Below are 27,991 nucleotides of genomic sequence, written 5' to 3' on the forward strand. Positions count from 1 at the left end.
ATGTTTATCTGGGGAGAGCCCTGCTGTCCACAGGGTCTGCCATACTTCTATCTCCTCAATGGCCTCTTACAAAATCAAGTACAGAGGTTGGTACATGTACTCTCAGGCTTCAACACCGAGGTCCGGACTTTGCTCCCTGGGCCAGGGGGCTGTAGGAGCTTCTAGCATTAGCCATCAGCCTTGCCAAATCAAACCCACTCAGCTGGGATTCAGGGACCCTGATATCAAGCTTGGTTCTCCAAGCCTGGGATGGTCCCCTCCCTGCTTTTAGGCCTCAGTTGAAGCTACCACAGTCCACATTAATGTTTCCAGCTGTAAATGTTAGGGCAGAAGGAATTAAAGAGAATACTGGTTCTTTACACTGGGTTACTGATGCAAAGAATCCACCTCCTCCCTAGTGATCAACTTTGTATACCAGGTGTCCCAGGAGAACCAAAACAGGTCACAAAGACTCCGAGACAATGACCTGCCTCATCGGTGCTGGGGCACCAACTAAGAGGGCAACTCTAGTGGATTTTGTAAAACCAAGACTCATAACACCTTCTTGTTATTTAAAAACAAAACAAGACACTCTGTAATACAGAGGATGATGTCAAGGAAATAATCATATAAACGAATATAAACTAGCAGGAAACAGGGTTCCCTAGTACAATTTTCTGAGGTACAGTCTCAGTAGGAGTCTGTACTGATGGTTATTACTCAGCTCCCCAGGTGCCCACTGATCTTGCTTTTCTAGAGCTGGTCCAGTCATGCACCATGCATTCTTCCAACAAATGCTCCAAAACACAATCCTCCACTGCTCCCCCAAGCCCTCAGACTCCCCATCACCGTCAAATTTAGTTCATCCTCCATTCGACAGATATTTATGGAGCACCTGCCGCATGTCACAGACTGTGTGAATCTCCCGTAAGTAAGAGAGAGGTGGTCCCTGTCCTCAGGGACTTACATTCCAGTGGAGGAGAGCTAAAGGTCCAGGGCCAGAGCACAGTAAGCCAAGACACTAGGGATTCTAATGCCTAACTCCACAGAATTAAAGGAGATGCCCCTATCAAGCACCCAATTTGAACTTAACTCACAGTAGGACCTCGGTAGGTATGTATTCGCTTCCTTCCCCCAAGTGTTTGGAGAACAGCTGGCCCTCCCCCTTTTTTTGTGTTTGTGTTTTCCTTTTTGAGGATTTCAAGTATGTTTCAGCTCTAACAAACCACAGGGGACCAGGGTAAAATGAACAAATGTGAAGCAAGTTACAAAGTTGTTAGAAATCTTAAGCTGGCCAGGTGTTCAATAAAAAGAGATACTATTGTGTTGCTGTTCTTTCTGGAAACCAATTAACAAAATGTTTTGACCACCTTACAGATGCTCAATCCCTTTCCCCCAATAACTCTCACTTTAAGAAGTTATTTTAGGGAAATAAAAAATGAGCACAAAGATACATGCACTTGTACAAGGATATTTATCCCAGCTCTGCATGTAAGAGCAGAACATTGGGAAGACTGAAATTTCCAGCAAGGAGGGATTAATCAAATAAATCATGGCACTCTATGGTAGACAGTGTTTGTTCATTTGTTATTAAAAATGTAGGGATACCACTGGAGTTTGCTCCATAAATTCAAAGAACAATTAAAGATCACATCTTGCAAGTTGTTACTTTAAAAAAAAATTTTGGGGGCGCCTGGGTGGTGCAGTCAGTTAAGCGTCCGACTTCAGCCAGGTCAGGATCTCGCGGTCCGTGAGTTCGAGCCCCGCGTCGGGCTCTGGGCTGATGGCTCAGAGCCTGGAGCCTGTTTCCGATTCTGTGTCTCCCTCTCTCTCTGCCCCTCCCCCGTTCATGCTCTGTCTCTCTCTGTCCCAAAAATAAATAAAAAACGTTGAAAAAAAAATTAAAAAAAAAAAATTTTTTTTGGAGGGGGGTGGTGCCTGGGTGTCTCGGTGGGTTAAGCATCCAACTTCAGCTCACATCATGATGTTCTGGTTTGTGGGTTGGAGTCCTGCATTGGGGTCTGTGCTGACAGCTCAGAGCCTACAGCCTGCTTTGGATTCTGTGTCTCCCTCTCTCTCTGCTCCTCCCCTTGCTCACACACACACATACTCTCTCTTTCTCTCAAAAATAAATAAACATAAAAAACATTTTTTTTTAATGTTTATTTTTGAGAGACAGAGCACAGGCTGGAGGGGAACAGAGACAGAGAGGGAGACACAGAATCCAAAGCAGGTTCCAGGCTCTGACCTTGTCAGCACAGAGTCCAATGTGGGGCTCAAAGTCATGAGCTGTGAGATCACGACCTGAACTGAAGTCAGATGCTCAACAGACTGAGCCACCCAGGCGCCCCCTTTTATTATTATTATTATTATTATTATTATTATTATTATTAATGGCAAGTTGTTGCTTTTAAATGGCAAGGAGCAAATATCTCTTGTGCAGTCCTGTGATTGGCCCTGTTATAAGTCCTGGGACAGGGGTGTGAACCAGACAGATAAAGTCTCTGTTCTTACTAAACTCACATTTCAGAGAAAAGAGACAATTTAATAAATAAACAAACATGCTAATGCCAAGAAGTGCTTGGCAGGACATGAAATAAAATTGGGTGATATGCTAAAGAGACCAGGGGGCAGGAAAACAAATTAGATTGAAGGTCAGGGAAGAGCTCCCTGAGGAGATGGACCTGTGAGCTGAGGCCTGAATAACAGGAGGGGACTGGGCTTGCAACCTGGGGGCAGTGTTCTTCCAGAAGGAAAGTCAGGGGCCAGGCCCGTAGAAGGTTGTTGGGTTTTGTTTGTTTTTAATGTTTATTTATTTTGAGAGAGAGTGCCAGTGCGGGAGAGGGGCAGAGAGAGGGAGATAGAATTCTAAGCAGGCTCTACGCTGTTAGCACAGAGCCCAACATGGGGATGGGTCTCACAAACCTTGAGATCATGACCTGAGCTAAAATCAAGAGTCAGATGCTTAACTGACTGAGCTACCCAGGTTCTACCCCCCGCCCCCGCAAATGTTTTGAGCAGAGGACTGACACGATTGGATTCACCCACCCATTCTGCACAGCAGAGTATCAGAGGGCATGAACGAAGTGGGGGAAATGATTAGGAGACTGGGGCAACAATCCAGGTGAGAGATGAAGGGAGTTCTGGGAGATGAAGAGGTGATAGGTGGTCAGACTCTGGACATCTGTATATGGAAGACAGACCATCAAGACTTGCTGGGAGGGGCGCCTGGGTGGCTCAGTCAGTCAAGCGTCCGGCTTCAGCTCAGGTCACGATCTCACGGTTGGTGAGTTCGAGCCCCACATCGGGCTCTGTGCTGACAGCTCAGAGCCTGGAGCCTGCTTTGGATTCTGTGTCTCCCTCTCTCTGCCCCTCCTCTGCTCATGCTCTCTTTCTCTCAAATATAAGTAAACATTAAAAAAAAAGGAGAGAGAGAGAATAACATTAAAAGACTGGCTGATAGACCAGAAGTGGGATATGAGAGAAGGAAAGAAGCCAAGAGTGACTTCATGCTTTGGGGCCCATGAAACTTGGAAAGATGGAGTTGCCATTTACTGATATGGGGAGGCCGTGGGATATGCTGGAGGAGGTCAGGAGTTTGATCTCAGACAGTACATGGGGGGCATCTGTGAGTCTCCAGCAGACGCGCTAAGAAGGCAATAGATAAGGGAGTTTAAAGTTCAAGGAAAACAGATGCAATTTGGGGAGCCAGTGGTCCTTAAGACCACGTGACTGGCAGGACTCACCTAGGCAGAGTGTAGCTGGTTGGGGGAGCGCCTGGCTGGAGGCCTGAGTCACTCTGACACCCCAAGGCTGAGCAGGGGCTTCAGGAGGACCAGGAGGATGGCCTGGAAGTCAAGACTACTGCCTAGTCTGTAAACATGATGGTTTCAAAGATTATTTAATGCTGTGAGAAAATGCTCACCACAGGTTACACCGTGTGGGGGGTGAGGGGGGATCAGCATGTGAAACACAATGTTAACGGCTGTCTGTTTTCTGTACCCGGTGGTAGTTGAAGCTTATTGTTCTTTTCTCCTTTACAGTTTTCCGTGTCTTCTGAATTCTCAACATTGAACATGTGTTGCTTTTATAAATATTCTCAGCCAAACACATTTGAAAACAAATATTGGAAAGTGGTTTTTGCTGCTCAGAGAGGACTCCAGCCTAGTTCTACCTCAAACGTGTGCCTACAAGAGGACACTTCGATCCTTCTCACCCACCGTGGGTGCCATGGAAGGGAGGCAGTCCCGCCTCACTCCGGGGGCCTTCAGAAGGGTTTTTGGTCAGTTAGAAGCATCTTGGAGTGGGGAAAGACCAGTCAAATGTTCAAGGTCGTCCTGACGCCAAGCAGGCCCTATCTCAAGAGCTGCTGCGCTGGCAGCAGGGACAGACGAACTAGTAGATGGACAGAACGGTTTCATTAAAAACGGTTCATTAAAAAACAGTTTATTAGCATCTGTGCTGCCCAGTGCAAGTGAAGAGCGGCCCCCTTCCCAGGTGCCCCGGCCTCCCCACCTGAACCTACGGAGAGCAGCTCTGCGCTGGGTCCCTGCGAGGCAATGTCCTTGCTCCTCTGACTCCAGTCCCATTGCTCCTAGCCAGGGGTTAAGCTCCACCTCGAGATGCCATAGGGATGGTCTCCCCTGAGTGACTGTCGCCTCCAGCATCTGAGAAGAAGCCTCCGCTCCCAGGGGCAGGAGCCACGTCCACCTGGATGACACCATGCACCTGGGAGAGCTGGGGGCTGTCCAAGCTGGCGATGAGCTGGCGGGGGCCTGGTCGCACAGGCACAAACTTCTGGTGCAGCGTCACTGTCTCGTTGCCCCCAATGTCCCTATGGGCAAAGATAGAGTCATGGACCTGGGTGACTGGGGGTGGAGTGGGGAGGAAGGACTGATGGGGCTGCCAGGAAGGAAGGAGCAGAAGGTGGAGCCCTTTGGGCATTTCTGGACTCAGCTGGAATCTCCACACCAGCGGCCAGGACGAAGCCGGAGCCCCAAGGCCTCCTTGCCCTCGCCTCTGCATAGCCAGGTCAGTGGCCACCCACCGAGCTGCCTGAGCTGGAAATCTTCCCGTCATCTGTCATCCAGGGATCCATCCCTCCCTCCCCACCCCCACAAACACCTGGACAAAGACTGCACGTTGTGTCCCCCACCTCTCCATCGCCAATGCTCCTGCCCTAACCAGACCAGCCACCCCATCTCATCTGGGGGTTCCAGGACCAAGGAAACTTTAAAATGAGACTTCGGGGCTCAACGCAGTGTTGCCAAATAATTTCAGTTTTGCCAAGAAAGAAAGTGGAAGATAATTAATCAGCCTCTGCAATATAATCATCTTACCAAAGAGGAAGGAGCATCTTTAATACCTCCAAACACTGGAAAGATGTTATCTCAGAGAAAAAGGAAAGTCCTTCCCAAGAATAGACAATTAGCATCTTTAAAGGGACAACGTGTGTGTGTGTGTGTGTGTGTGTGTGTGTGTGTGAGAGAGAGAGAGAGAGAGAGAGAGAGAAAGAGAGATACATGTGTACATGTGCACACATACATACTATGGTGTCTTCATTTCCCCCCTTCTCCATGGACCTCTGGAAATTTAGTCCCAGACCCTCCCTCTGGGAATCACAATTTCACTAGCCTTTCAACTGGCCTCCTTGCCTCCTAATGTCCTATCTTATTTTCCCACTCTAGTTTCTAGTCACTTGGAGGTGAACTGAATCCGTCAAGGGTTTGGCTTCCTCGGTGCTTCTGGGATGAGACGGCAGCTCCCTAACCCGACACGCAGGCTCACTCTGACTCAGCCCCGCCTGCAAGGCCTCATCATCCCCCACCATTCCTCCTGCCCACCAGCCCCAACAATGAGCTCCTTCCCCTCCCCGAACTCACCTCTGTTTTCATGCTTTGCTCCTGGGCTGGCTCCAGGCCCAGCTCACACCACCCCTTGGGCACCTCCTGCCCTCAGGGAAGTGAACCTTGTCCTGCTCTGAGCTCCTGCAGTAATCAGCCTGTGCACTGTATACACTGAACACGATTGCATTTCTATCACACCTGCTTGTGCCTGTTAGCATCTGTCCTTTCCTGCCTCTGCCTGAACCCTTGCCTCTGGCCCCCTCTTCAATCCAAGCCTGCCTTGGGGGATCCACTCTGGAGCCGGACTTTGTGCAGACATCTCAGTCTTCTAAGGGGAAGAGCCAACACCCCAACTTCAAAGATGGGCTCTCCTTGGGGCAAAACATTTAGCTTGGAGCCTGCTTCCAAAGGGCTGCCCTGGACCACATTGGACTCTTTCTTCTACCGCTGTTAGCTGTGTGGTTTAGGACAAATTATTAAACTTCTGACTCTCACTTTTTGGTCTGTAAAATGGGAATGAATATAAAATGAGGGGGTGGAATCAGATGGCCTTGAAGGTGACTCTAAGCTCCACAAAGGAGGGAATAAGTGGAAGGCAGGGAGATATAGATGGTCTCCCCATTAAGTTACAGACCTAATTTCTAGACTTATTATAATATATAACTAGACATTAAGTCTATAACTTAACAGGTAGGCTATACTGTGGCCGGTTACAAATTCGCATTTTTAACTCATGCCCATTTTTCCAGAGATACAAACTTCAAGCTGTTTAGGCTCAGGTCAGCCTTCAACACTGTACTTAACTCATACTAGAATTGAACTGTACTAGATCGGAATACAGCCTTTACTTGTAAACGTTATTTCTAAGAGAAATTGCTTTTCAGCTTCCAGCTAGGAATGTCAAGATCTCTCCCAGCCCCGGCCTCAGTGTCAGGCAAGACCTGACACACCCAGGTCTGCTGGTTGAAGTTGAGCGCATCAGCTGCTACAGCTGGAATGGGCCTGAAACAGTGCAGGTAATGAAACCGGCTCTCTGACAAGGACACCAGAAATTAGACATCCAAATGAGCATTGTGCTTCACTTATGGATTGGTTCAATCACGTTATCAAGCCTTGAAACGAATTTAAAAACTCCTCTCAGATTTGTCTTCAGAGCCACGGAAAACCACACGTACACCACGTCTGTCTCTCTCTCCCTCTCCCTGACACGCGCCGGGTGCATCCTGTTCCTCCCTCACAGCCGAACCTCATTTCTGATGGAAAAGGGCACACTACCCACCTTTTCCACCTACCTTCTTAATTAGTCTTAGCTTTGAATGGCTTCAGGCTGTTTCTCCAAAGTCAAGTCTACCCCAGAAGGCCACCCTTAAGGACATTCTAGAGAATATGATTCAGGCTGTGGAGCAAATTCCCCAGAAGGGTTTGGAATAGACTTCAGCCTCCCCTGGTGACTGGCTTGGCGGTGAGTGACAACAGCCATCTGGAGGAGTAAGTTTGGAATGTTTATTAAGTGGCCAGTCACCCCACTGGGTGGCACACCTATGCTTAATGGGGTTTCCATACCACAGCCTTTGATGTGCAAACGAGAGCAAAGTAATATCTGTCTTGGAATCTAATATATCTGAACCAACAGCCCAGGGACTTCCCCCTTCTCCATTGCTCTGTAGACCCCCCCCCCCCCCACCGGGCTTGCAGCAGAGAAGAGCCACAGAATGTCTAAGGAGGACCTCCCTTGGGAAACCATCATCCAACCTACTCATTTACTGGAGAGAAGACTAGGGCCTTTAAGGTGGGGGGTGGGGGGTGAGGGGTGGGGTGTCACACAAGCCCCACAGCTACAGAGCGGGGCTGGACCTCCCCATGCTCAGCACAGGGGTCCTCTTTTTACTCCCAGGCAGGGGCAAGAATCAAAGATGTGGTGGAGTTGCTGAGGACAGTCCAGCTCCGGGGAGCCCTCTGAACAGGGGAAACCCTCGTCATCTGCAGGTGAGAGATGGCCACAGAGTGAGCTCACTGGGAGCCCCAAGGTGCACAGTCTAAGCTGCTGGACACTCTTGCAAGGTGAAATGGGGAAGGCACTCCTTTGTGGCATATCACGTCACGCAGGGTCAAGGTGGGGCAAGGCTCAGGATAGCAACCTTTCAGCTTTGACCTATTGGCAAAAGCGGGGGCCACCACCGGGCGGAGCCTGCTATATGTCCGGGGAAGGAAGAGGCAGGGCGGGCAGGGACCCTCTGCTTCCCCCACCCAACCCCTCCACAGGGGCCATCCCTTTCCCTCAGGCACTCTTTGTCAAAAGAGGAAAACACCTGCCCCCGTCACCAGAAGTCTGATCTTAAAGGTCAGCCAGCCTCTGGCCTTCTCTGCTTTCCCTCTGTGCTATTCCAGGGAGGGTCACAGCAGCATGTGTGGCTCTGTGTCAGAGATGACAGCCCAGGCCTAGGCACACAAGCGCTGGGTGTGCCCTCCCTGGGTGCAGAGCCTCTCTGAGCCCAGGGTGAGGCCCAGGTGGGCTGGCAGAGGACCTACGGGACAGGGCCCTCTCCTTGGGAACCGCTGCTCGAGCCCTCTTGGCACAAACGAAGCCACAGGCCTGAGAGCCTCCGTGTTGGGTGGGCCATGGTGGGAAGAGCAGAGTGTGCCCCTTATGGGCTGGGAGACCTCATGAGACACGGCCACCAGCTTCCCTGTCATAAAGCGGAGGTGACGGCAGCAATAATCAAAGTAAGAACTACCAACAGAGCCTCACGTTGTGCCAAGCCCAACACCAGATGCTTTATGTGCATAGCTCACCGAATTCTCACAACCGCCCTTGGAGCCAGGGACGGTTGCTATCCCCACTTTCCAGCTGAGAAAACAGGCTTAAAGGAGATAAGTCACTTGCCCAAGGGCACATAGCTAGTGAATGTTGGAGCTGAGACTTGAGCCTAAGTTTTCAGGATCCCAAAGCTTTGCTTTTAATCATACGATGCTCTCTAATGTACTTTAAAGGGTTTTTTGTGGTCTGCAAATGGGATAATAATCCTGAAGTGCCTGCTCAATTCCTGAGTGGCGGGCGCATGTTAGTGATGAGCTGCTACGGATTCCTAGGTGAAGTGTTGGTTCCGCAGAGGGACAGTGAGGAAGGACAGGCCCCGCACTAGGCACATGGTGGGTGTTAAATGCTGCTCCCACTGAACTAAGTTAGAAGCTGGCTGGCTCCAGGCTGCTGTGTTGGGTCCTGACTACTGTCCTGACCCAAGACAGGAAGCAATGTGGGACCCCTGGCAGTCTGGGAGAGCAGAAAAGGGCAGGGGTGGGGGCGGGGAGAGGCCAGACTCACCCCACATTGAGGATCTTGGGTCTCTGTAGCCCGGAGCCCTCAAGCCGGAAGACGACATTGGTGAGGGTTATAGGCAGCGGGTTCTTGAAGACAATCTGTACTTCGCACTCCTGACCAACCACGGCTGCCCCCAACAACTAAGAGAAAAAGAGACACCCCCCTCCGCATCAGAGACCCTGGCCAAATACAAGGGAATCATACACTCCACCAGAAAGGGGAAAATTCCAGAATCAAAACCTCCCCCCAAGCCCCACATGGGCACCCCGGAGAAGAATGGGGCTCCGCGGATGCCAGAGAAGAAACTCCCACCCACTCCCCCACTGAAGCATCTGCAGGATTGGGAATAGGAGATCTGATTTTACAGGGGAGGACATTGGGGCCCAAGAGCCCACAGCCAGTCCCTGACCTTCTCCGGAACTGGTGGCCAGGCTTAGCGTCCTCTCCCCTCCCCCTCCGACTTCCCTTAGCCCCAGGGCATCCCTCGTGCCCAGCCCAGCAGGCTGCACTCACGGTGAGGGAAAGGTCAGGGGTGCGCAGACGGAAGGTGTGCTGCTTGGCCAGCACCTGCCCGTTCTCCTTGACGTGGCCCGAGACGTTGAGCAGCATGGACCCCTGATCTACGAGGTGGGGCCGGTATTCCTTGTAGGCCACGGGCATGGACACGCGGTCCGCTGGGGAGAAGAGGCAAGGTGTCACCTAGGCCCGCTCGCCCAGACACGGCCTCCTGGGGCCTCCGTGTCCACAGCCCGGGGTGCCTGGCCATCAGCGGGGCAGGGTGGGAAAGGAGCACTCACAGGCCCCTGGCGCCAGCACCACTTCTTTCTTGCTCTCCTTGAAGACAGACCCCGTGACACCGGTGTAGAAGGTGACCGAGAGGTAGAGGTGCAGCTTCACGGTGCGGCGGCTGCTGCTGCGATTGGTCAGCACCACGCAGACGGTCAGGTCCTGCCCCATCACCGCGTCCTGTGCCTCCACCTGCATCGCCACATCCTCTGCTGAGTCACGCGTGGAGTACACGTTGGGTTTGCTGCCATGGGCGGCTGCTGTCTCCACTGCCTTCCGCTCTGCTTCCGAGCCTGAGGGTTGAGGGTAAGGGTGAGGTTACAGTCACTGCCGGAGCGGGCAAGTGCTCAGTGGGAACACTTGGTGTGGGCCAGAGCTGGCCAGGTTCGGGGAACGGTACCTTCTGGGTGTTTATAAATGTGGGTGACATCATCTCGCATGTTGGATCCAATGGCCTTTGTTATGATGAGCGTACCAATGGCCTTCTCTTCCACATACACGATCTTAAAGCTGCCATCATCCTGTCGCTGCCAGTAAACTTTGTCACTGTTGACCTGTTGGGGGATTGTGGGGGGTGTGAGCCAAGAATGAGATAACCAGAGGGTCTGAGGCTGGGCCTGACCCCCTGCTCCCCCCTCCCCCACCACTAACCCCCCCCCCCTCCACCCAATGCCTTCCCCTGAACCTAGGAGCTGCAGGGAGGGCTGGATCCAAGGGTTAGGAACTTCCTGGCACAGCCAACCTGGGAGACTTTCCAAGCTGAGCCAGATGAGGCCAGAGAGAAGGGAAGAAGTTGGGAGGCTCCTTGCAGTGCATTTTGGCATTAATAACAGTAATCCCTTATGCTCATTCACGGACTTTATGACTTATAAAGCAGATTCATACCCATTATTTCTTTTGATCCTGAGTACAGGAAGCACAGCGGCCATTATTATCACCCTTTTACAGTTGAGGAAACCTAGACTCTAAATGAGTGACTTTCCCAAGGTCACACAGCTACTCGGTCAGCGGTGAAGTCAGGACCAGAGAACCGAGGCCTGACACTTGTGCTCTGGTCTCTCCAGACCACCCAAGAAGGCACCTGGAACACAGTCCTCACCTCGGCAAAAATGAAGGGTGTGTCGTATTTCATGTATACCAGGCCATTCTTGATGGACTCCACAGAGCATGGGCCGCAGCAGAAGATGCCTAGGGGACCAGGACAGAGGTGAGAGATCCCAGGAGGCTGAGGGGATCCTCTGATCCTAGGGAGAGGCCCACCCACCCAGACCCTGGTGCCTTAGGTCAGCTGCCACCTGGTCCAACCCAGGGAAGGAACACAAAGAAAAGCACAGTTCCATTTGGCTTCAGTCAACAAGGGTGAGGCCAAACGCGGGACAAGCTGGCCTTGATAACCAAGTTATCAACACATCTTTCCTCTACTGGGCGAAGCTGGATATCAACTGTGACCCCTAGAAGTCAGGAAACCCATCCTGCATCAAGACAAACCCAGACCCCAGGGTGACTCTCTTTACTGGCTGGGAAAGCAGCCACCATTCCAGAAAGATCCAGAACAAACCCTCAGCTCTACAGCCTGCAGTGTGTCCTCTCTGTGGGGAGGTGAGAGGGGAGCTGGTGGGAAATAGATTCTTCTCTTGGCATGCTTGGAGGGTTTTCTGGAGGAGATGGGCTGACAAGGAAAAGGCTTGACAAGAGAGGGCACAAAACAGGAAGTGAGGGCCACCCAACAGGAAAGATTCTTAGAAAACACCTAACTATGGTTTCCTTTTACAGATAGGGACATAGGCTCACGGAAGCCAAATAGATGTCAAGATCTGCAAGACAGTCAGACAAAGAAAGAATGGAAGAAGCTACTATTTACTGAAGAGCTACTCTGTACCAGGCATGCTGCTATCCTCTCTGATATATGATGATCTCACTTAATTCCCCCAACAACCCCATCTGGTATACATTATCCCCATATTATAGAGAAGTGATCAAGCTAGAATCAGACCTGGGTCTGGCTGGCCTCAGAACCCCTGCCTGCTGTCCACCCCGTTACTTCCCAGAGTGGGGACAGGAGCTCAGATCCCCCAGTATCCCGGGCCAGGCTGTTCCAGCATCATGGGCAGTGCCTGGCTGCACAAGGCAGGGGGCACTGTTCACAGAGATGATTGAGAGGGAGGAATGCAGGCGAGGCAAGGGCTATCTGGCGTGGGGTGAGGAAGGGAGAGGTGGGGAGGAAGGCAGCAGGAGGGGCAGGCCCAGCTGCCTGGTGCTGGAATGTAAAGGTGGACGTGGACAGCTGTTTGAGAACAGTGCGTACAGCAGGTCTGGTGTTCGAGGGAATGTGTGTGCTGTGGAAAAGACATCAGCAGGTCATGCCATCAGTGATGATCTCTTAGGGCTTGGTTATGGGGCCTAGTTTCTTCCTCTGACCTATCCGAACTCTGGCATTTTCCATCCTGTACACACAACTCATAATGAGCAACAGAACAGACAAGAGAAGAACTTGGTGAAAGTCAGAATGCATAAAGGGAGTCAAGGCCTGGTGAGACTCTGCTGCTAACCTGATGCCCCTTGCCCTGGAGAAAGTCACTCTACCTCTCTGGGCCACCCCTTCTCATGTGTCCCACAAGGGCCTGCAGTGGTCCTAAACCCAGCTCATCTTCAGCGTCACCAAGGGAGCTTTCAAAAATGTAGATCTAGGGGCGCCTGGGTGTGGCTCACTCGGTTAAGTGTCCAACTCTTGAGTTTGGCACAGGTCGTAATCTTCCGGTTGATGAGTTCAAGCCCTGCATTGAGCTCTGTGCTGACAGTGTGGAGCCTGCTTGGGATTCTCTCTCTCTCTCTCTCTCTCTCTCTCTCTCTCTGCCCTTCCCCTGCTCATACTCTCTCTCAAAATAAATAAATAAATAAATAAATAAATAAATAAATAAATAAGTACATCTATCCCTGGAATGTCTGAAATGTCAGGTCTGGGGTGGGACCTAGACATTTACTCAAACAAAACAAAAACGGGGACGTCTAGGTGGCTCAGTCAATTAAGTGTCTGACTCTTGATTTCAGCTCAGGTCATGATCTCACTGTTTGTGAGTTTTGAGCCCTGTGTCACGCTCTGGGCTGATAGAGCAGAGCCTGCTTGGGACTCTCTCTCCCTCTCTCCCTGCCCCTCCCTGCTTATCTCTCTCTCAAAAATAAATAAGCATTTAGGGGCATCTGGGCGGCTTAGTCAGTTATGCATCCAATTTCAGCTCAGGTCATTCATGATCCCCCAATTTGTGGGTTCGAGCCCCAGGTTGGGCTCTGTGCTGACAGCTCAGAGCCTGGAGCCTGCTTTGGATTCTGTGTCCCCTCTCTCTTGTCCCTCCCCCACTCACACTCTGTCTCTCTCTCTCCCCCCAAAATAAACATATAAATAAATAAATAAATATTTAAAAAAAGAAAGAAAGAAATAAAACCAGAAACATCCTGAGAGAGAATAGGGAAATTTTATATTTTATCTTATTCAATTCTATACTTCCCCCCAACTTCCAAACATGTACTACTTATGATAATGACCTTTTTTAACTTAAACAAGATAGATAAATAAAATGGTCCTTCGATTAATTACCCCCAGGATGTGTAAGTAAAAGAGCAAAGGAGAAGAGCAGGTGTGCTAGGGAGGAAAAGCTCTCACCAAATTTTCCTACATCTTTTGCCTTTTGAGCCATCTGAATATATTAGTCATTGTAAATAAAGAAGATTTAGGCAAATAGAGAGTTATGTGGAAAGGCAAAAATAGTGAAAGGCTGGACAGTGATCCCATTGGTGAGCCTGTTTAAAGAAACACTGGGATCTATAATAAACTTCAAGAAAATAAACTGAATGTGTAACATCTCTAAAAAAAAAAAAAAAGAAGAAGAAGAAAAGAAACATGGGGGTTAAAGGGCCAGGTTCTACCGCCCAGATGGTGCTGACACTTGGGGCTTGTTACCCAGGTTGGGAGATGGGGATGGGGCCAAGGGGGGCACAGGAGCCAGGTGGGGCCCATCTCACCGCTGCTGGTTTCCTGGGGTGTGGCATCCACCACCTGCCACCCACCAAAGCCAGAGGGCAGATCTGGCCTCTTCATCCAGCAGTCGTTCCACACGTGGAAGTTCCTGGATGGACACAGAGGGAGGGCTGGGTCTGAGCAGCCTGCCCAGGGCCTCCCTGTGCCCTCAGTGTCCAAGTCTTGGTCACCATCCCTTGGTCACCAAGGATGGGCAGCCCAGCCCTGGCCCCAGCCTCACCAAACAGAATCATGGTTCAGGTGCTCGAGAGGCTTCATATTCTCGTCAAAGTAGATGTCCATGGTGAGGGATGTGTCTGTGTCATGTGCCGAGTTGAAATTGGTGACAGTGCGGGTAGCCAGGCCCAAGCAACGCAGCACTATGGAGGAGCCAGGGTTAGAGGTCAGGGCCCCGGTAGGAGTGGGGTGGTGGGCAGGTGAGGTATCACGTGAGGAATAGCAGGGGGACAAGGGCTACTGGGTTGCCAAGCTGGGTCAGGGCTCAGGAGGCCTTTGGGCCAGGGAGCGTTGGGGGTTAGGGGAAGCCAGGCCACCTGACTGGCCTTGTCCCTGCCCAGTGCTTCTCCCTCCTCTCCCCTAGGCCTCCCTAGGTAGTTAACACTAATTAATGCTAATTAAGGTCAGCCTACCATCCACCCCCCCACCTGTCCCTGCACTGTAGCCACTGCTGGGTGGGGTTCTGGTTTCCTTCCCTCTTCCTTGTAGGGCCCAGGCAGCTCCTGTCCCAGTCCCTCCACTACCTGTTGTGGTCACACCGGCGAAGACCCAGCACTGGCCATAGGGGACGGAATAGCCGGTGCGTAGGTAGCTGAGTAGGATCTCCACGCTGCCCACCCAAGCTGATGGGTTGGTGCCTCGGGAGTAATCACCAGACCAGTTTCCAATCAGGACCCCATTGTCATCCAAGGAGTTCACCTGCCCAGGACAGGATGGAGTTGGGTGGAGTTGAGGGAGAGGCTCAGGACCTTCCATGTAGTCCCCAGCCCTACCCCTGCCACCACCCCTTACCCCTAAATGCCTCAGAATCTAGCCAACCTGAGCCCCGCCCAGGCCTCCCAAAGACATCTGCCCCCCCCCTCCACTCCCTACCCCCCCACTGCCGGATCTGACACAGTAATGTGAATCCTGGGTGTGCCAAGTTTTGGGTTTGGCCCTACATTCCACAAGAGCTGGGACAGAAGCCAGAAAGGGTAGGGTGGGGCCAGGCAAGGAGAAGAGAGGGAGTGAGACCCCTCCTACAATACCCTTTGCAAGGGCAGGACAGGGCTGAGTTCCTGGAGAATCAGAAAGGGCAGGAGCAGGGGGCAGGGAAGGTGGGAGGCAGGAGGCAGACACGTCATAGCACTCAGAGACGTGCGGGTGCTCACCATGGCAGAGATGACCCGGGAGACACTGACCGGGTCCCCGCGGCCTCCATATGGCATGCCCCGCCTGTCTAGGATGTACAGGCAGGCATCCAGCACTCCATGGTCAAACTGGAGGGAGGGAAGGCAGAGGTGACCCTTAGGTCAGCACACGCTTCCTCACCCCACCCCACCTGCCTCTTACTTCCCCAAGTGCACGTGGCCCTGGCCAGCCATACCTGCCCATAGTTCCAGGTCCGCTCGCCAATCTGCGCTTCAGTCCCATAGTAAATTCTCCCGGATTCATTAAGCACGTACTCCTGTCGCCAATCCTCATGCTCCACGTACACGATGTCCTCTGTGTCCCCAAAACACATATGCCTGGTCCCCTCTAGACCTTTCCCTGGGCCCCACCTGCCCCTGGGCCAACTCTAGAGGACTCCTGTACACAGAGCAGGAGTGGGGACACCCCTAGCCCAACAGCACTTCTCCCTGGAAGGTCAGAGGGAGTATGACAGAAATGGTGGGAGGAAGGTGGCTGTAACCAGGGCCCTGGAGAGGTGAGGCCATGTGACCTTGGGCGGCCACCATTCTACACTGGAGCTAGGTCCCCTCACCTGAACAATAGAAGGCCGGCTTCTACTAGGCACATAGGCACCTAGCCAGATTCGAGGAAGGGGAGCTCTGAGCCCCCCTCCTTCCTGTCCACGCCCTGCTCCTGACTCCAGCAGGCTCACCTGGACACCATGGATTGAAGAGGATGTAGATCTCGTTGTGGGGGTCAAAAGGCAACAGGAACTCGCCAGCCTCTGAACGTGTGCGGACCGTGAACTGAAACTTGCCGATGATGGCGTTGGGGGAGGTGTGGACACGTAGGTCCAGATTCTGCCCACTGGCCTTGGTCACCTGGGCTTTCCAGCCTCCGCTGCCCCCCTTCCCCACTGGGATGATCACGTGCGTGCCCTTCCCCACCTCGGGGCTGTTTCCTGGAGCAGGAGAAGCAGCAATTAGCTGGTGAGGCTTCTCTGAGGGGAGATAGAGCCTTGGACTTCTCCCAGCCCAACCCAGAATGTGTATGACACACATCGGTGTGTGTGTGTGTCCCTGAGTTGGGCCATCACCTTAGTCTGTGACAGACTCTGAAAGCAGCTCTGTCCCCACCCGATGCTTGCCCACATGCCAGGGCAGAGCAGTCCAACATCCCAAACCTGTTCCCCTGACCCTGAACTCAGAGATGGGTAGAAAAGACAAAGCCACCGTCACCGTCTGCCTGCCTGCCTGCCTGCCTGCCTGTCCCAGTGCCTGGGCTGGAGGGGCAGAGCTGCCCTGGCTGGGTCCGGATGCCCCTACCCCCTGGTGAAAGGGCAGCCCAGATCCTGAAGGCCAACCCTGCCTACCCCCTGGGGCTGAAGCTTCCAGAGCCTTGAACATCCCTGGTGGCAGTGGTGGGGGTACCTGGGAAATTAGAGGCTGGGGTGGGCACGGCTAGGCCTTAATCAAAGGGTATGAGGAGTCGCCCGCCCCCGGCAGCAGCATAATCACCAGCCTGGGCAGTCAACGGCCACTAAGCAACGCGGTGAGAAAGGCACCTGCCCTGGGTCATGGGGACAGAGAGACAGAGTTGGACAGAGAGGAGAGAGCCAGCCACACCCTGGGGACGGAGAACAGACCCAGAAAGAAAGACACACAGAGGCAGCAGCAACGAAGGAGTAGCTAAAGCAAGCACCTGAAGAGAAAGTATTTTGAGACAGATGCCCCAGGAGCCCTGAAGAGGGTGAGCTTAGGAACATGGGACACCAAGACCCTCCCTGAGACACACTCCTGTGCTTGCACCTGTCTTGTCTGGCAGAGGTGAGAAGTGGGGTGAGGGTAGGAGCTTAAAGATGTCCCTCTGATCCTAATACCAGGGCTGGAGGCCCTGCTAGCCAGCACTCCCCAATTCTTGGGCTTTCACCCTCCCCACTGCAGGCCCCACTGACCGATAAGCAGCTCCAGGGCAACATGATCAGAGGACTCATAGGGCCGAGAGAGGTGGAGGACCATGTCGAAAGGCTGCCCACGGCGTAAAATCAGCTCGTCGTACTCAAACTCATCTGTGTGGTGCTCTCGGCGATTCTGGTCCGAGCGTGAACTCAGCAGATCCACACCGGTCACCACCAGCATGCCCTCTGCAAGGCCACAGCTCTGGGTCAGCGAGGCCCCATGGGAAGCCCAGGCCCCCAGAGATGTCAGGATGAGTCTCAGGCCCCATTAAGGCCTTTCAGCTCTCAGATAAGGTGGCTAGGAGAGCCTCACCTCTGATGGTGCCGTCTCCAGCTGCGTTCACACCACTGGCCCGGGAGCCAGGCCGGCGGGAATCTGAGCCCCGGGAGTCTGGTCTTCGACCCCCAGAGCTGGACCCTCGACCCCTGCCAGACCCTCGGTCTCCGTGGGGCTCAGGTCCCCAGTCAGCATCTGTTTCATTTCGGCATGAGCAGCAGCCGCAGCAGCGAGCCCAGAAGGAACGGCCTCCTCGACGAGATCGTCTGTCCGGCTCCGGCTCCGGCTCCGGGGAAGGTGTGGTGGGGGGCTGCCAAGGGTTCCCGCCCCAGCGGCCCACATCTGAACGAGGACCGTCCATCATGCCTGTGTGGAAGAGGTAAGGAGGCTCTTATCACCCACTCAGACTTCCTGTACTCAGAACGCCCCAGCTGGCCCACCCAGAAGCCCTCCACCTGGAGAGCTGGTTGGAGAGCCCAACCAGATGACTGAGATGATCTGATCTTGCCCCAGAGATTCCCCCAGACCCATCCAGGGACCCTCCCCAAAGACTCCCTTCAAACTCACCTAGAGAAACTTCCCACACTGCAGAGAAATCTTCCCCCTCTTACCCCCACAGCCACATCCACCAAACTAGATGACCCACTGAGAAACCTGCTCTTAAGGGCCCATCCCAGAAATGAGTAGACACTTGTCACAGCCTCGGGACCCAGGGCACAGACCATCCCCGAAACCCGCTCCCTCCCACCTGCCAGCTACTCTGCCTAGAGGTCCACGAAGCTGCCTGCCTCTAGAACCCATTCTTGGCAGAGATCCCCCACCCAAGGCTCCTTGTAGGAGATGGGCAGGTGATATGCAGGATCTGGGGTCCTTGGCATTCCCACGTTAGGTCAAACACCCACGCGGAGTGGCGGGCGCTGTGGGTTCGGGAGCCCGACGTCCCTGGGGTGCAGAGCCTGGGCGTCCGGGGCAGCCTGACCTGGGCTGGCAGGCTCTGGCTGGCCCACACCCCACCTTGCCGGGGCCTGCCAGAGCCTCACCTGGCGGCGGTGGTGGCGACAGCAGGGCTGAGTCCGGCAGCCGGGCTGGGACAGGTTGGGACTGCTGGGACCCAGGACGGTCGAGGAGGCACGAGTGGAAGGTGTGGGACGGGCAGGTAAGTGGTTTATGAGGGGGGAGGGCGGAGCCAAGCTGCAGGGAAGGGGAAGCCTGATTGCTTCATCCCCTCACTCTGCGGAAGAGGCCCGGCCTCTGGGGGCTGTCTCCAGAGGTAGGGGCGGGAAAGGAGACCTGGCCGCATCCCCTTTCCCCTTTCGAGGAACTGTGGAAATGAGCCAAAGCGGGGTGGGGCCGGGGTCTGTCAGGATTCAAAGCTGTGGTGAAAGTGGAAGGCCTTGTGAGACTGCCCCCACGGACAGACCCCACTCCAGGCTGGTTCCTGCCAGACCGGTGCACAAGGAGCCCCCTCTCCTGGGTGAGAAGACCCCACAGCTGTGGGGCAGAGTGTCCCTTCACCCAAGCCCCTAGGCAGCGGGCCCCCTGTTCCCAAGCTCACATTGCCTGCCTCTGCTCCCATAAGACCCCGGGTCCCTCTGCCTCTGCCAGGGTCTGGTACAGCCTGGGCCAGGCTCAGCCCTGTGAAACTGGCCCATGGGCCTGGTCCTGCCCAGGGAGGTCCTGGGATCCGAAGCTGCAGACTGGTGACATCAGCAGCCAGGCCCTCAGACTGGCTCCACCAGCCAGCCCCTGACCTGCCGGCTCTACCAGATCCTCTGATCCCCCCCACCCATCTGTCCTTCCTTCTTCCTCCAGCTGCTTCACAACCCTTGGCATGAATGAACTGCCCCCAGCTTCCTGTGTCCCTACAAGCTTGGGATTGGCAGGGGCGGGGGGGTGGGGTGGGGAGTGAGGGTCAGAGTAGGAGCAATTTCTTGTTTTCTGCCCCCAGCCTGGGAGCTTGGGGAAAGTTTGGGCCCTCGCTCTGAGGCTCAGGTGGGAAGTGAGGCCCTCTCCCCAGGCTGCAGACTACCCCTTTTCTCTCAGAGAGGGGTGGCTGGTCAGCTGGAGTCCAGGATTCTCCAACTTGGAATTCTTCCCAGAAATCCTGACCGACCGGCTCCAGGCACCTGCCCTGTGTGTATCCCAACTCCACCCTGGCACTGGAGGAACACCAGGGATGCCACTGAGGGAACCCTAAGGCAAAGAGGAGGTCAGACATCTCTGGGAGGCTCTCCTGAAAGTTCTTTAGGAAGGTTGGGGCCATTTCTTGGGGTCTCTTCCCTCCATCCTGCTGTTGTCCTTGCTCTGCCCATAGGCCACTGAAGAGAAGACAGTGAAAACAGGGTTGGCAAGAAGACACATGGAAACCGACTAGAGGAGAGGCTGAACTTGGTGATGCATCAGACAGGGAGGGGTCTTGGGGAATGGGGACTGAGACTCCAGGACCTGGCAGGGAGCTCTCCACACCCACAGTGACCTTTCCCTGTCTAGCTCCAAACCCCTGACCTGGCAGAGGGTCTGTCCCCACCTCTAACACCCGCAAAGGACACACAAGTAAAAATCAAAATCCCAGGCAGGCAGGTTAGCCAAAGGGCTTTGTATGTATCACCATGAACATGGGAAAGGGCAGGGCCCTAAGGGACCGGATGTGTGTGAACATTTCCCAGGGAACCAGAAAAGTACCTTGTCACTCTCTCTTTTGTTTTGGTCTTCTTCCCCACCTAGCCAGATTTGACTCAGTGCCCTAACCCCTGAGCCGCTCCCCTCTCCTCCCTCTAGGAGGCTCAAGTGCCTTGGGGCTCTAAAGTCAGGACAAGGGGTGTGTATAGCAGGGCACCATGGGAACAGATACCCAGTTCGGTACCTCGGGAGCTGAGACCAGTCTTGACCTATCATCCCATATCAATACAGAAGAACGGACACAAGCAGAATCCCAGACCAAGGTGCAGAGACGGCTTTGGTGCAGTTTCCTCATCAGTACAATGGGCCTCACCATCTCATCCCTAAGCACTTGTGAGGGTCAGCTGAGATATAGTACTTTCGAGGGCTGTTCAACCGCAGAATGCTACTCATGAGGATCGATACTATAGTCACCAGAGGGCGGAGCAAAGGCACCCTGACCAGCTCCTCGTGGGAACAGCCCTCTCAGCTGTAGTGAATGAGCCGGGGCACAGAGGGCATCTGGAAGGGGCAGGAGTCATGGGAGAAACTTTTATGAGTCCTTCTAGTTGGCGACTTATGGCTGCTTTGTAGCCCAGCCCCAACCAGAACCTGGACCCAAACTCGATTGCAGCCCCAGCCCCAACCAGAAGGTAAACTCTAATACAGCCCTTGCATTTAAGGCATCTGGGGCAAATTCTGCCCCAGAACAGAGACTCTGGTTCCCCATGGGAGGAAACAGCAGGACCGAGCATGAAATGAAAGGGCGAGGATGAGGTGACACACCCTAACTCTCTCCTTTCCTCTTCCAAAATAGGTGGCAGTAGTAATGGTGGCGGCGGTGGTGGCGGTGGCGGCAGCATAGCAGCCTGGGGGGCCTCTCCATTGTTTATTCAGTCCCAATAAGTTAAAAGAACAGGGGTGGGGAAGGATCTCCTAGGTGAGGATGCTGTTAACTGAAGGCAACAGCTCGGCCAGGTGCTCAGAGATGCCCGCTGCTTGGCACAGGGGGTTGCCCTGCAGGTCAAGGAGGACCAGCCTGGGGCAGGAGGCAAGAGGCTGGAGCGCTGTGGGCTGCTGGAGGCCTTGGGCAGAAGAGTCAAGGAAAATGAGGTACGTTCCCCCAGATCCACGAGCTCCCGTGTATCTATTCCTGTTCTCCCTCAAGACCAGGGGCTGCTGCCTGGTGGTCTGGCTGGCAGGCATCTTGCACACTTCCCTGGAGGGAATAAGACTATAGACTGCAAACACCTGCCCATGGGGCCAGGCCGGAAGCCCAAGAAGCAGGCCGGATGTGGTACGAGAAGGAGCGGTGGGCTATGGGCAACAAGAAAGCTAGCTCTGGCTCCAGGGACATCCATGACTCAACAACAGCCAAGGGTTGCTGAGTGGAAATGCAGGCCAAGGGTTGCTTTAACTTCCAATTTTTTAAAAATTAGGCTCCACACCCAACGTGGGGCTTGAAACTCATGACCCCAAGATCAAGTGTCTCGTGCTCTACCAACTGAGCCAGCCAGGTGCCCCTAACTTCCAGTTTTTAAGTAGAATCAGAATTCTCAAGTTTTTAAATATGAAGCTTCCTGATTTTTAAAGTACCATGGGGTACCCAAGAACATCTGGAGGCTGCTGATTTATGAACTCTGGCTTGAGGAAGTCACTTCTACCCTGCAAAACGACCAGTGCAAGTCAATGATGGCCCACACAGCCCCAAGCTATCCTCTCTCCTTAGCTTAGACCACCAGTGGCCCCTCTCCCACCCACCCTGCTTGCTGTCTGTCCCTTCCCAGCCCGGCAGCTCACCCTACCCGCTGTCTGAAAGGCACCCAGAAAGAAGGATACGGTTGTTGCACAGTGAGAGCTCCTGTAGTCGGGGCAGGTTGGTGACACCATCCAGGGACTCTATGGCATTATCATTGGCCTGAAGGACCTGGGGAGCAGGGAGGGCAGGGAAGACAAGGCCGGGCAGGCAGCTGTCAGCCTGGGACTGGTACAAGCAAGTAGGGAGCCTGGGGTGATCGGCTTACAGTGCAAGGAAAGGCTCCTGGGGAAGTCTAGGTGACCGAGGCAGAAAAGGCACAGGGTCATTTGCAGGGGCTGGGAGGATCTGGACACCTCTTTGTAGGGTGGGAAGACTTCTGAGGTGGAGAAAAGGGAAGAGGGCCACCCAGGACAGTGGTGACGGAGTGCTTTACCTCAAGGCAGCGCAGGGCAGCCAGGGCAGGGGGCAGGGCTCGGAGACGATTGTGTGACAGGTCAAGATGAGTGACCAAGAGCAGCTGTTCCAGATGGCAGAGTACTGTCAGATCCTGAGGAGGGGAATGAGATACCCGATGAGGCTTGGGGGAGGGGCCTCAGCCATCGGTCACGAGGCACCGACCCTCTGTGCTCCACACAGGCCCCTGGCGAGGAGAGGACGGGTAAGCTTACCTTACAACCACCCCCCCCACCCCGACAGTATACACTGCCCATCAAGCACATGGGACAGACAGGGGTGCAGGGGTGGGGTGGCCAGTGAGTGGATGGGGAGGAGGCAGCCTCCGGCAGGGACAGGAAATGCAGGAGGGTGCTGGGGTGGGCACAGACACTGGCAGGAGCGGGACTGCTGCGGCTGGGGGATCAGTCTGGTGGCAGGGGAGGCGGGCTGCGAGGACATGCTGAAGCCGCTGTGTTGGGAATACTGGCTGGGAAAGACCCCAAGGAGAGGAAACACAGAGTCTGGGAAGTTTGTCAAACATCTCCAGAAACTACTCAGGCTTTAGGTGCCACGGCCTGCTCCAGGGAGGGAAGCATCGGAGTGAGTGGGGGTGAGTGAGGGCTCGCTCTGAGGGAAGAAGGAAGATGTGACCGGTCCCGAAGAAGGGACGGCACGAAGAGGCCCTGATGACTCAGGATTTGAAACTGCGTAACAAGAATGATGGGGCAAGTAGGGCGCCTGGGTGGCGCAGTCGGTTAAGCGTCCGACTTCAGCCAGGTCACGATCTCGCGGTCCGGGAGTTCGAGCCCCGCGTCGGGCTCTGGGCTGATGGCTCAGAGCCTGGAGCCTGTTTCCGATTCTGTGTCTCCCTCTCTCTCTGCCCCTCCCCCGTTCATGCTCTGTCTCTCTCTGTCCCAGAAATAAATAAACGTTGAAACAAAAAAAAAAAATTAAAAAAAAAAAAAAAAAAAGAATGATGGGGCAAGTGACGGAAAACAAGGCCAGGAAGAACAGGCTTGAAGGAAGAGGAGTTCAATCTCGGCTAAGAAAAAAGTCCAGAAAGGCACCTGAGACTGGGGCCAAAGCCATGGGTTTGGTGAGACCAGACTGAGGGCCTCAGCTGAGCCCATGGAGAAGACACAAGAGCTGGCCAGGGGATGAGGAGGAAGGGAGGGCCAGCAGGGCGAGGGCCCGGGGAAGGTGTGCACAGCAGTCCCTACCTTGTGACCCAGGTGCAGCACGCGCACCTCAGCATACTCCATCTTGAGCACACTGTTCTCCAGCAAGAACTTGCTGCGTAGGTCATCCAAGTACGCTGCCCGCATCGGGTCCACGGCCTGGTGGGGACGGGGAAGGCGAGCAAGGCCCGTCAGTTGTCTTCCTGCGGCCCACCAGGCCTCCCCCTTACCTGTTCCTCCAGGTCCAACTTGCCTTGAGGGTCTGGAAGTACTGGAGCGTCTCTTTCTCATACAGCAGAGGATCCAGTGCCCGCATCAGCAGGATGATAGTGAGCAGGCACCCTGAGGAGAGGAGGGGGGAGGACTGTCTCTTCTAGATCCCCTGCTCCCATCTCTTGAGACCCTTCCTGCTCTCCCCAAGAGGCCTTCCTGGAAAGGGGCCTCCTTAGAGGAGCAGGACTTTGGGGAATGGGGCCTCACACTTATTCTCCGGCTCCAGCTCTTGCAGCTCCTTACAGGATTCAAGTTCGGACTGTAGCACCGTGGACTTCTCCACCGACAGCTCACACCTGAGGATGAGCAAGGCGGGGGATGGGATGGCGTCCACTCAGGGTGCTAGTCACCCCCAGTATCCAGTCTGAGACCATATGCCCGAGCCTCCAGCCTCCCGCCCCAGAGTCCAGACCCCCTCTCCTTGTCTGTGTGCTTCCCTGTCATCACCTGAAGAGCTGCTCATCCGTGGCCGAGTCCCGGCACCAGCCCTCCTGACGGCCTGAGAGAAGGAATGGGTGGTAGAAGGGGGCAACCATGAGAGGAGGAGAGGGACAGGGATACTGCTGCGAGGGGATAAAAACGTAGAGCTTGTGTCACCTTTTAAAAGCACACACTCCTTGTGGGCATCGCCTTCTGTCCAAATGACACGAAATGTATGCTGGGGCAATTGGTCATTGAGGGAGGCAGCAGGCAAGTCACAGAGCTGGGAGCACCAGGTTAAGGAAATGCTCGAGCCTCACCACTTTTCTGACTGTCCCACTCCAGCCCCACCCCAGTCCCCCACTCTGCCCCATCAATCCTGGGATACCCAGACGTGGCTAGGCCGGTTCCTGCCATCTGGGGTCCTCCACTCCACAGCCAGGGGTGACTCATCAACCAAGAGCAGCAAGGTCTCTGTCCTGGACCCCACCTGGCCCAGGAGACAAAGAGAGACCCATCAGCCCCAACAGCACCGGGCCCACATCCATGATGCTCTCCGGCAAAAGCTGCAGGACTCACTAGGAGGGGCCGAGAGAAGGAGACAGTCAGACAGGCCTCATCCCGGCTCACGTGCAGGCAGCGCAGGGCATCCTGGGGGTCAGCTGGGGGGGAGACACAACCTCAGGTCTCCTTAAATCCTCTTCCATTCCTTCCAAGCCTTAAACACCCAGCCTCTTTCCCCACTGCTCACCTCGTCCCAGGAGCCAGCGGTGATAGAACCAGGCACTCTGATCATTGGGGTCGGTGAAAAAGGCATTCTGTACCAGCTCCAGCTCTGCAGGGGCCAAGGAGGCACAGGATCCTGGTGGGCTCCTGGCCGCCCCAACATCCCACCCTCACCCAGGAGTACCTCCAGCCCTCAGTTTCATCTATCTGTGGGCCTTGCACAGCGGCTACATATATCAGCTGTATCTTTCCCACTCCAGAGGGATTGACTCTTATGTACCCCCAAAGCCAGGCACATAGTAGGTACTCAGTAAGCCCAAGTAGCAGGTTCAGGAACAGGGTTAGGCATCAAGGCTGGAAAGGAATCACTGCAGAGTCCTCCCCAGCACCCTCTGACCCTCCTTACCTTTGAGTAGCACATCCTCAGGGAGGCGTCCCTGTGGTCCAGAGTCCGGCGTGGGGTGCAGCTGGGGCAAGAGACAGGAGCGGTAATGCCAAGAGGAGTAGTTGGAAAAGTTTCGGGTGATGAGACTGTCAGTGAAGGCTAGCTCCTCTGCAGGGGGTACGGCTGCCTGTGCAGCCACAAACCGCCGGTAGTCCCAGCAGTGAACTAGAAAGAAGGGTGACAGCACATCTCAGAAGTCGGGCAAGAGGAGCTTCATAGCTAGAATCCCGAGTTCCCTTGGAGGCCCTTAAAAACACCTCTGTGTGTTCTACAGAGCATGCATTTGTCTCCAGCATCCCTTCTGCCATCAGCTCAGTGGGCCTGTCCTGGTCATCCCTCCCAACTCTGGGCTTTACTGAGGCCCCAGGACCACGAGGTGGGACACAACCAGTAGGCACATACAGTTCCGCTCATCGACCTCGAGGAAGCGGGCACATAACTCCAGCTCCCGGGCCCAGTTGGGCTCTGGCAGGCGGCCCAGCAGCCAGCAGCGGTGGTGCCAGGTACCATAGGACTTGGGGTTCACCCGCAGGCAACTCTCCAGGAAGCCCAGTTCTGTTTTCACCAGAGAAGCCAACTCCTCAGGGGACCTGCACTCAAAGGGAAATGGGGCTCAGGGCCCTACAACACCCAATCTCAGCTCACTCCTGACTTTCTGCGCTCAGCCCTCCACTCCCCTCTGCCTATGCTCCTCGCTGTTCCATTCTTCCTCCATCACTGGACCTGGGCAGGAGAGGGCTAATGCCATCTTCCTGGGCCCTTAACTCCTACGCACTTTTGGGCCTCCAGCTGCTGAAGCACCTCTCGTCGACAGTTCCAGAGGGTGGCAAAGTCAGGATTGGCTCCCAGAATCTGGCTTGTCAGTTCCAGGACAGACTCATCCAGCTCACCAGCCTGGCGCTTAGAAGGCAGGTAGCAGGGTCAGAGGTCATAGGCAAATAACAAATAGAACTACTGAATATTCTCGGAATGCCTTTCTATACAATAGGTAGCATGCAGAACGCTTTATGGGTTTACGTGTATTCTCTCATTTAATTTTCACAACAACCTTATGCAGTAAGCCCCATTTTACAGATGAACAAACTGAAACTTAAAGAAATTCAGTAACTTGCCCAAGATCACATAGCTTGTAAGTGACAGAACCCACATATGCAGCCAGGCAGTCCAACTCTAAGGCCCAGCTCTTGGCCTCTGTGCTATCCTAAGAGGGCCACTTGGCAAAGGGGCTACCTCTGAGGGCCCCACCTTCTGGAAGACAGTCTGGGTGGCTGACTGGTATAGCTTCAGCTTCTGCTCCCGCTCTAGCCTTTTGGCCTCCGCCTGCTCTTCCGATGTCTTCACCTTCAGGCGCCCGTGCTACAGGGATGAACGGGTTGGAAGGGCGCAGGCTGCCTTGCAGGGGCTGACCCACCGAAACCCCCAATGCGGAACCCCAGGTTTATACAGGGCAACGGAGGCAACGCCACGCGGGGCATGGGCATGGGGAGGTGAGGGGCTTTGCTCACAGTTCTCACCATGGTGCCGGCTCAGGGTTCAGGACCGGGGAGGGGTCCCTTGGAAGCCTGAGAAACCTGGGAAAAAAGTGTCAATCATGGGAGCCCCGCCCCCGCTAGCCCCGCCCCCAGCTGTTCCCCGGAAGCCGCACGCGAGCCTCGGAGGAGACCCCTGCGGTGTGAAAGGGTCGAGGAAGAGCAGCGCCCGTCTTGGAGGAGCGCTCACCCACACTGGGATTCGTACCCGTGCCGCCCTGCCCACAGCCCGATCTTCCGGGACCGGACCCGATCCAGGGCACTGAAGCAATAGGGACGACTCCGCGCCTAGAGACTGCCGCTACCCGCCCACCCCACAGATCCCAGACACTCCCGCCCCGCGCGGGCCGACCCACCTGCGCCGAGGGGAGGCGTGGGGGACGCTAAGCTGCCGCGCCTGCCACGGAGTCCGGGCGCAGGCTAGAGCGACGCCACGCCCGGTCTCTTCAAGGCGCAGCGCCCTCTGCAGGTGTGGAGAGGGGCCGGCGGCAGAGTAGGCGGGCTCGGTAGACGCGTGCGCCGGTACTCTGTAGAAAGGCCAAATCCCTGTTTTACTTCTTGTGTTTACGAGTGCGCGTGCGCAGTGGCGCGCGCAAGCAGTCGGGGCTGCAATTTCAGTCAGCTGGTAGAACTGCAGTCTAGTTGCATAAGTTTTTTGTACAGCCGGGAACTCACGCACTAGCCATCCTGCTGACCTCATTCTGGCCACTGGCCATCTAGTTGCCACATTTAACTGGTGGAGTTTCCTGTCCTTATCTCCACTGATCCCTGAAGCTTTCATGTAGCCGACTTCTTTACACTTGACACCCTTTCCTGGCTTCCCCTGCGCCTCTGCCCCAATCTTCTCATCTGTTCACCTTCTTCTCCCCTAAATGTTGGTGATGTCCAGGGCCCTTTCACCACCCTCTTTCACATCACACATTGTTCCTGGGAGAACATTTACAAATCCAAGCCTTCTCCTGCTTGGAGTTGGAGCTCCCCAGAGCTCTGTCCTGGGCCCACA

General features: G+C 54.6%; 2 protein-coding genes across 8 annotated transcripts; both read right to left on the bottom strand.

Annotated features, from left to right (window-relative positions):
• Positions 1–4,409: 4,409 nt before the first annotated feature.
• On the bottom strand, positions 4,410–19,411 carry TGM1 (transglutaminase 1). Of its 3 annotated transcripts, none has more exons than XM_019832869.3 (15): positions 18,545–19,411; positions 17,602–17,931; positions 17,286–17,474; positions 16,044–16,292; positions 15,546–15,664; positions 15,331–15,438; positions 14,704–14,878; positions 14,184–14,322; positions 13,948–14,051; positions 11,030–11,118; positions 10,331–10,484; positions 9,942–10,223; positions 9,658–9,818; positions 9,148–9,284; positions 4,410–4,813 (listed from the first exon to the last, which is right to left on the bottom strand). In XM_019832869.3, exons 2-15 carry the CDS (start codon positions 17,927–17,929, stop codon positions 4,585–4,587), a joined length of 2,463 nt encoding a protein of 820 aa, XP_019688428.1. In that variant the 5' UTR covers positions 17,930–17,931; positions 18,545–19,411; the 3' UTR covers positions 4,410–4,584. The 3 variants fall into 3 exon arrangements, with proteins under 3 accessions (XP_019688428.1, XP_003987564.1, XP_044915653.1); XM_003987515.5 differs by having other exon boundaries at positions 18,606–19,403; XM_045059718.1 differs by lacking the exon at positions 4,410–4,813 and adding an exon at positions 5,116–7,305 and having other exon boundaries at positions 18,606–19,407.
• A 1,687-nt stretch (positions 19,412–21,098) lies between these two features.
• On the bottom strand, positions 21,099–27,495 carry RABGGTA (Rab geranylgeranyltransferase subunit alpha). 5 transcript variants are annotated; one of them, XM_011283162.4, is made up of 17 exons: positions 27,345–27,495; positions 26,965–27,030; positions 26,705–26,815; positions 26,235–26,359; positions 25,862–26,049; positions 25,421–25,624; positions 25,040–25,123; positions 24,868–24,950; positions 24,677–24,778; positions 24,466–24,571; positions 24,316–24,367; positions 24,076–24,164; positions 23,849–23,937; positions 23,638–23,754; positions 22,416–22,529; positions 22,063–22,150; positions 21,099–21,308 (listed from the first exon to the last, which is right to left on the bottom strand). In XM_011283162.4, the coding sequence occupies exons 2-17, from the start codon at positions 26,974–26,976 to the stop codon at positions 21,160–21,162; spliced, it is 1,713 nt and encodes a 570-aa protein (XP_011281464.1). In that variant the 5' UTR covers positions 26,977–27,030; positions 27,345–27,495; the 3' UTR covers positions 21,099–21,159. The 5 variants fall into 5 exon arrangements, with proteins under 5 accessions (XP_011281464.1, XP_011281467.1, XP_003987566.1 ...); XM_011283165.4 differs by having other exon boundaries at positions 26,974–27,030; positions 27,345–27,494; XM_003987517.6 differs by lacking the exon at positions 27,345–27,495 and adding an exon at positions 27,197–27,337 and having other exon boundaries at positions 26,974–27,030.
• Between the last annotated feature and the right edge of the window lie 496 nt (positions 27,496–27,991).

The sequence above is a fragment of the Felis catus genome, chromosome B3 (assembly GCF_018350175.1).
Source record: "Felis catus isolate Fca126 chromosome B3, F.catus_Fca126_mat1.0, whole genome shotgun sequence".
Taxonomy (NCBI): Eukaryota; Metazoa; Chordata; class Mammalia; order Carnivora; family Felidae; genus Felis; species Felis catus.

Bases quoted from the DNA above. Each gene is read 5' to 3' on its own strand.
- TGM1 (XM_019832869.3), bottom strand. From the start codon at position 17,929: ATGATGGACGGTCCTCGTTCAGATGTGGGCCGCTGGGGCGGGAACCCT. The intron at 14,879-15,330 runs GTGAGCACCCGC...TGTCCTGGGCAG, and splicing joins CCCGGGTCATCTCTGCCATG to GTGAACTCCTTGGATGACAA. The intron at 9,819-9,941 runs GTGAGTGCTCCT...TCTTCTCCCCAG, and splicing joins GGTGCTGGCGCCAGGGGCCT to CGGACCGCGTGTCCATGCCC.
- RABGGTA (XM_011283162.4), bottom strand. The intron at 24,951-25,039 runs GTGAGCAGTGGG...TCTCCCCCCCAG, and splicing joins CCGCTGGCTCCTGGGACGAG to CTGACCCCCAGGATGCCCTG. The intron at 22,530-23,637 runs GTAGGGACTGCT...TCCCCTCCTCAG, and splicing joins TGCTGCACCTGGGTCACAAG to GATCTGACAGTACTCTGCCA.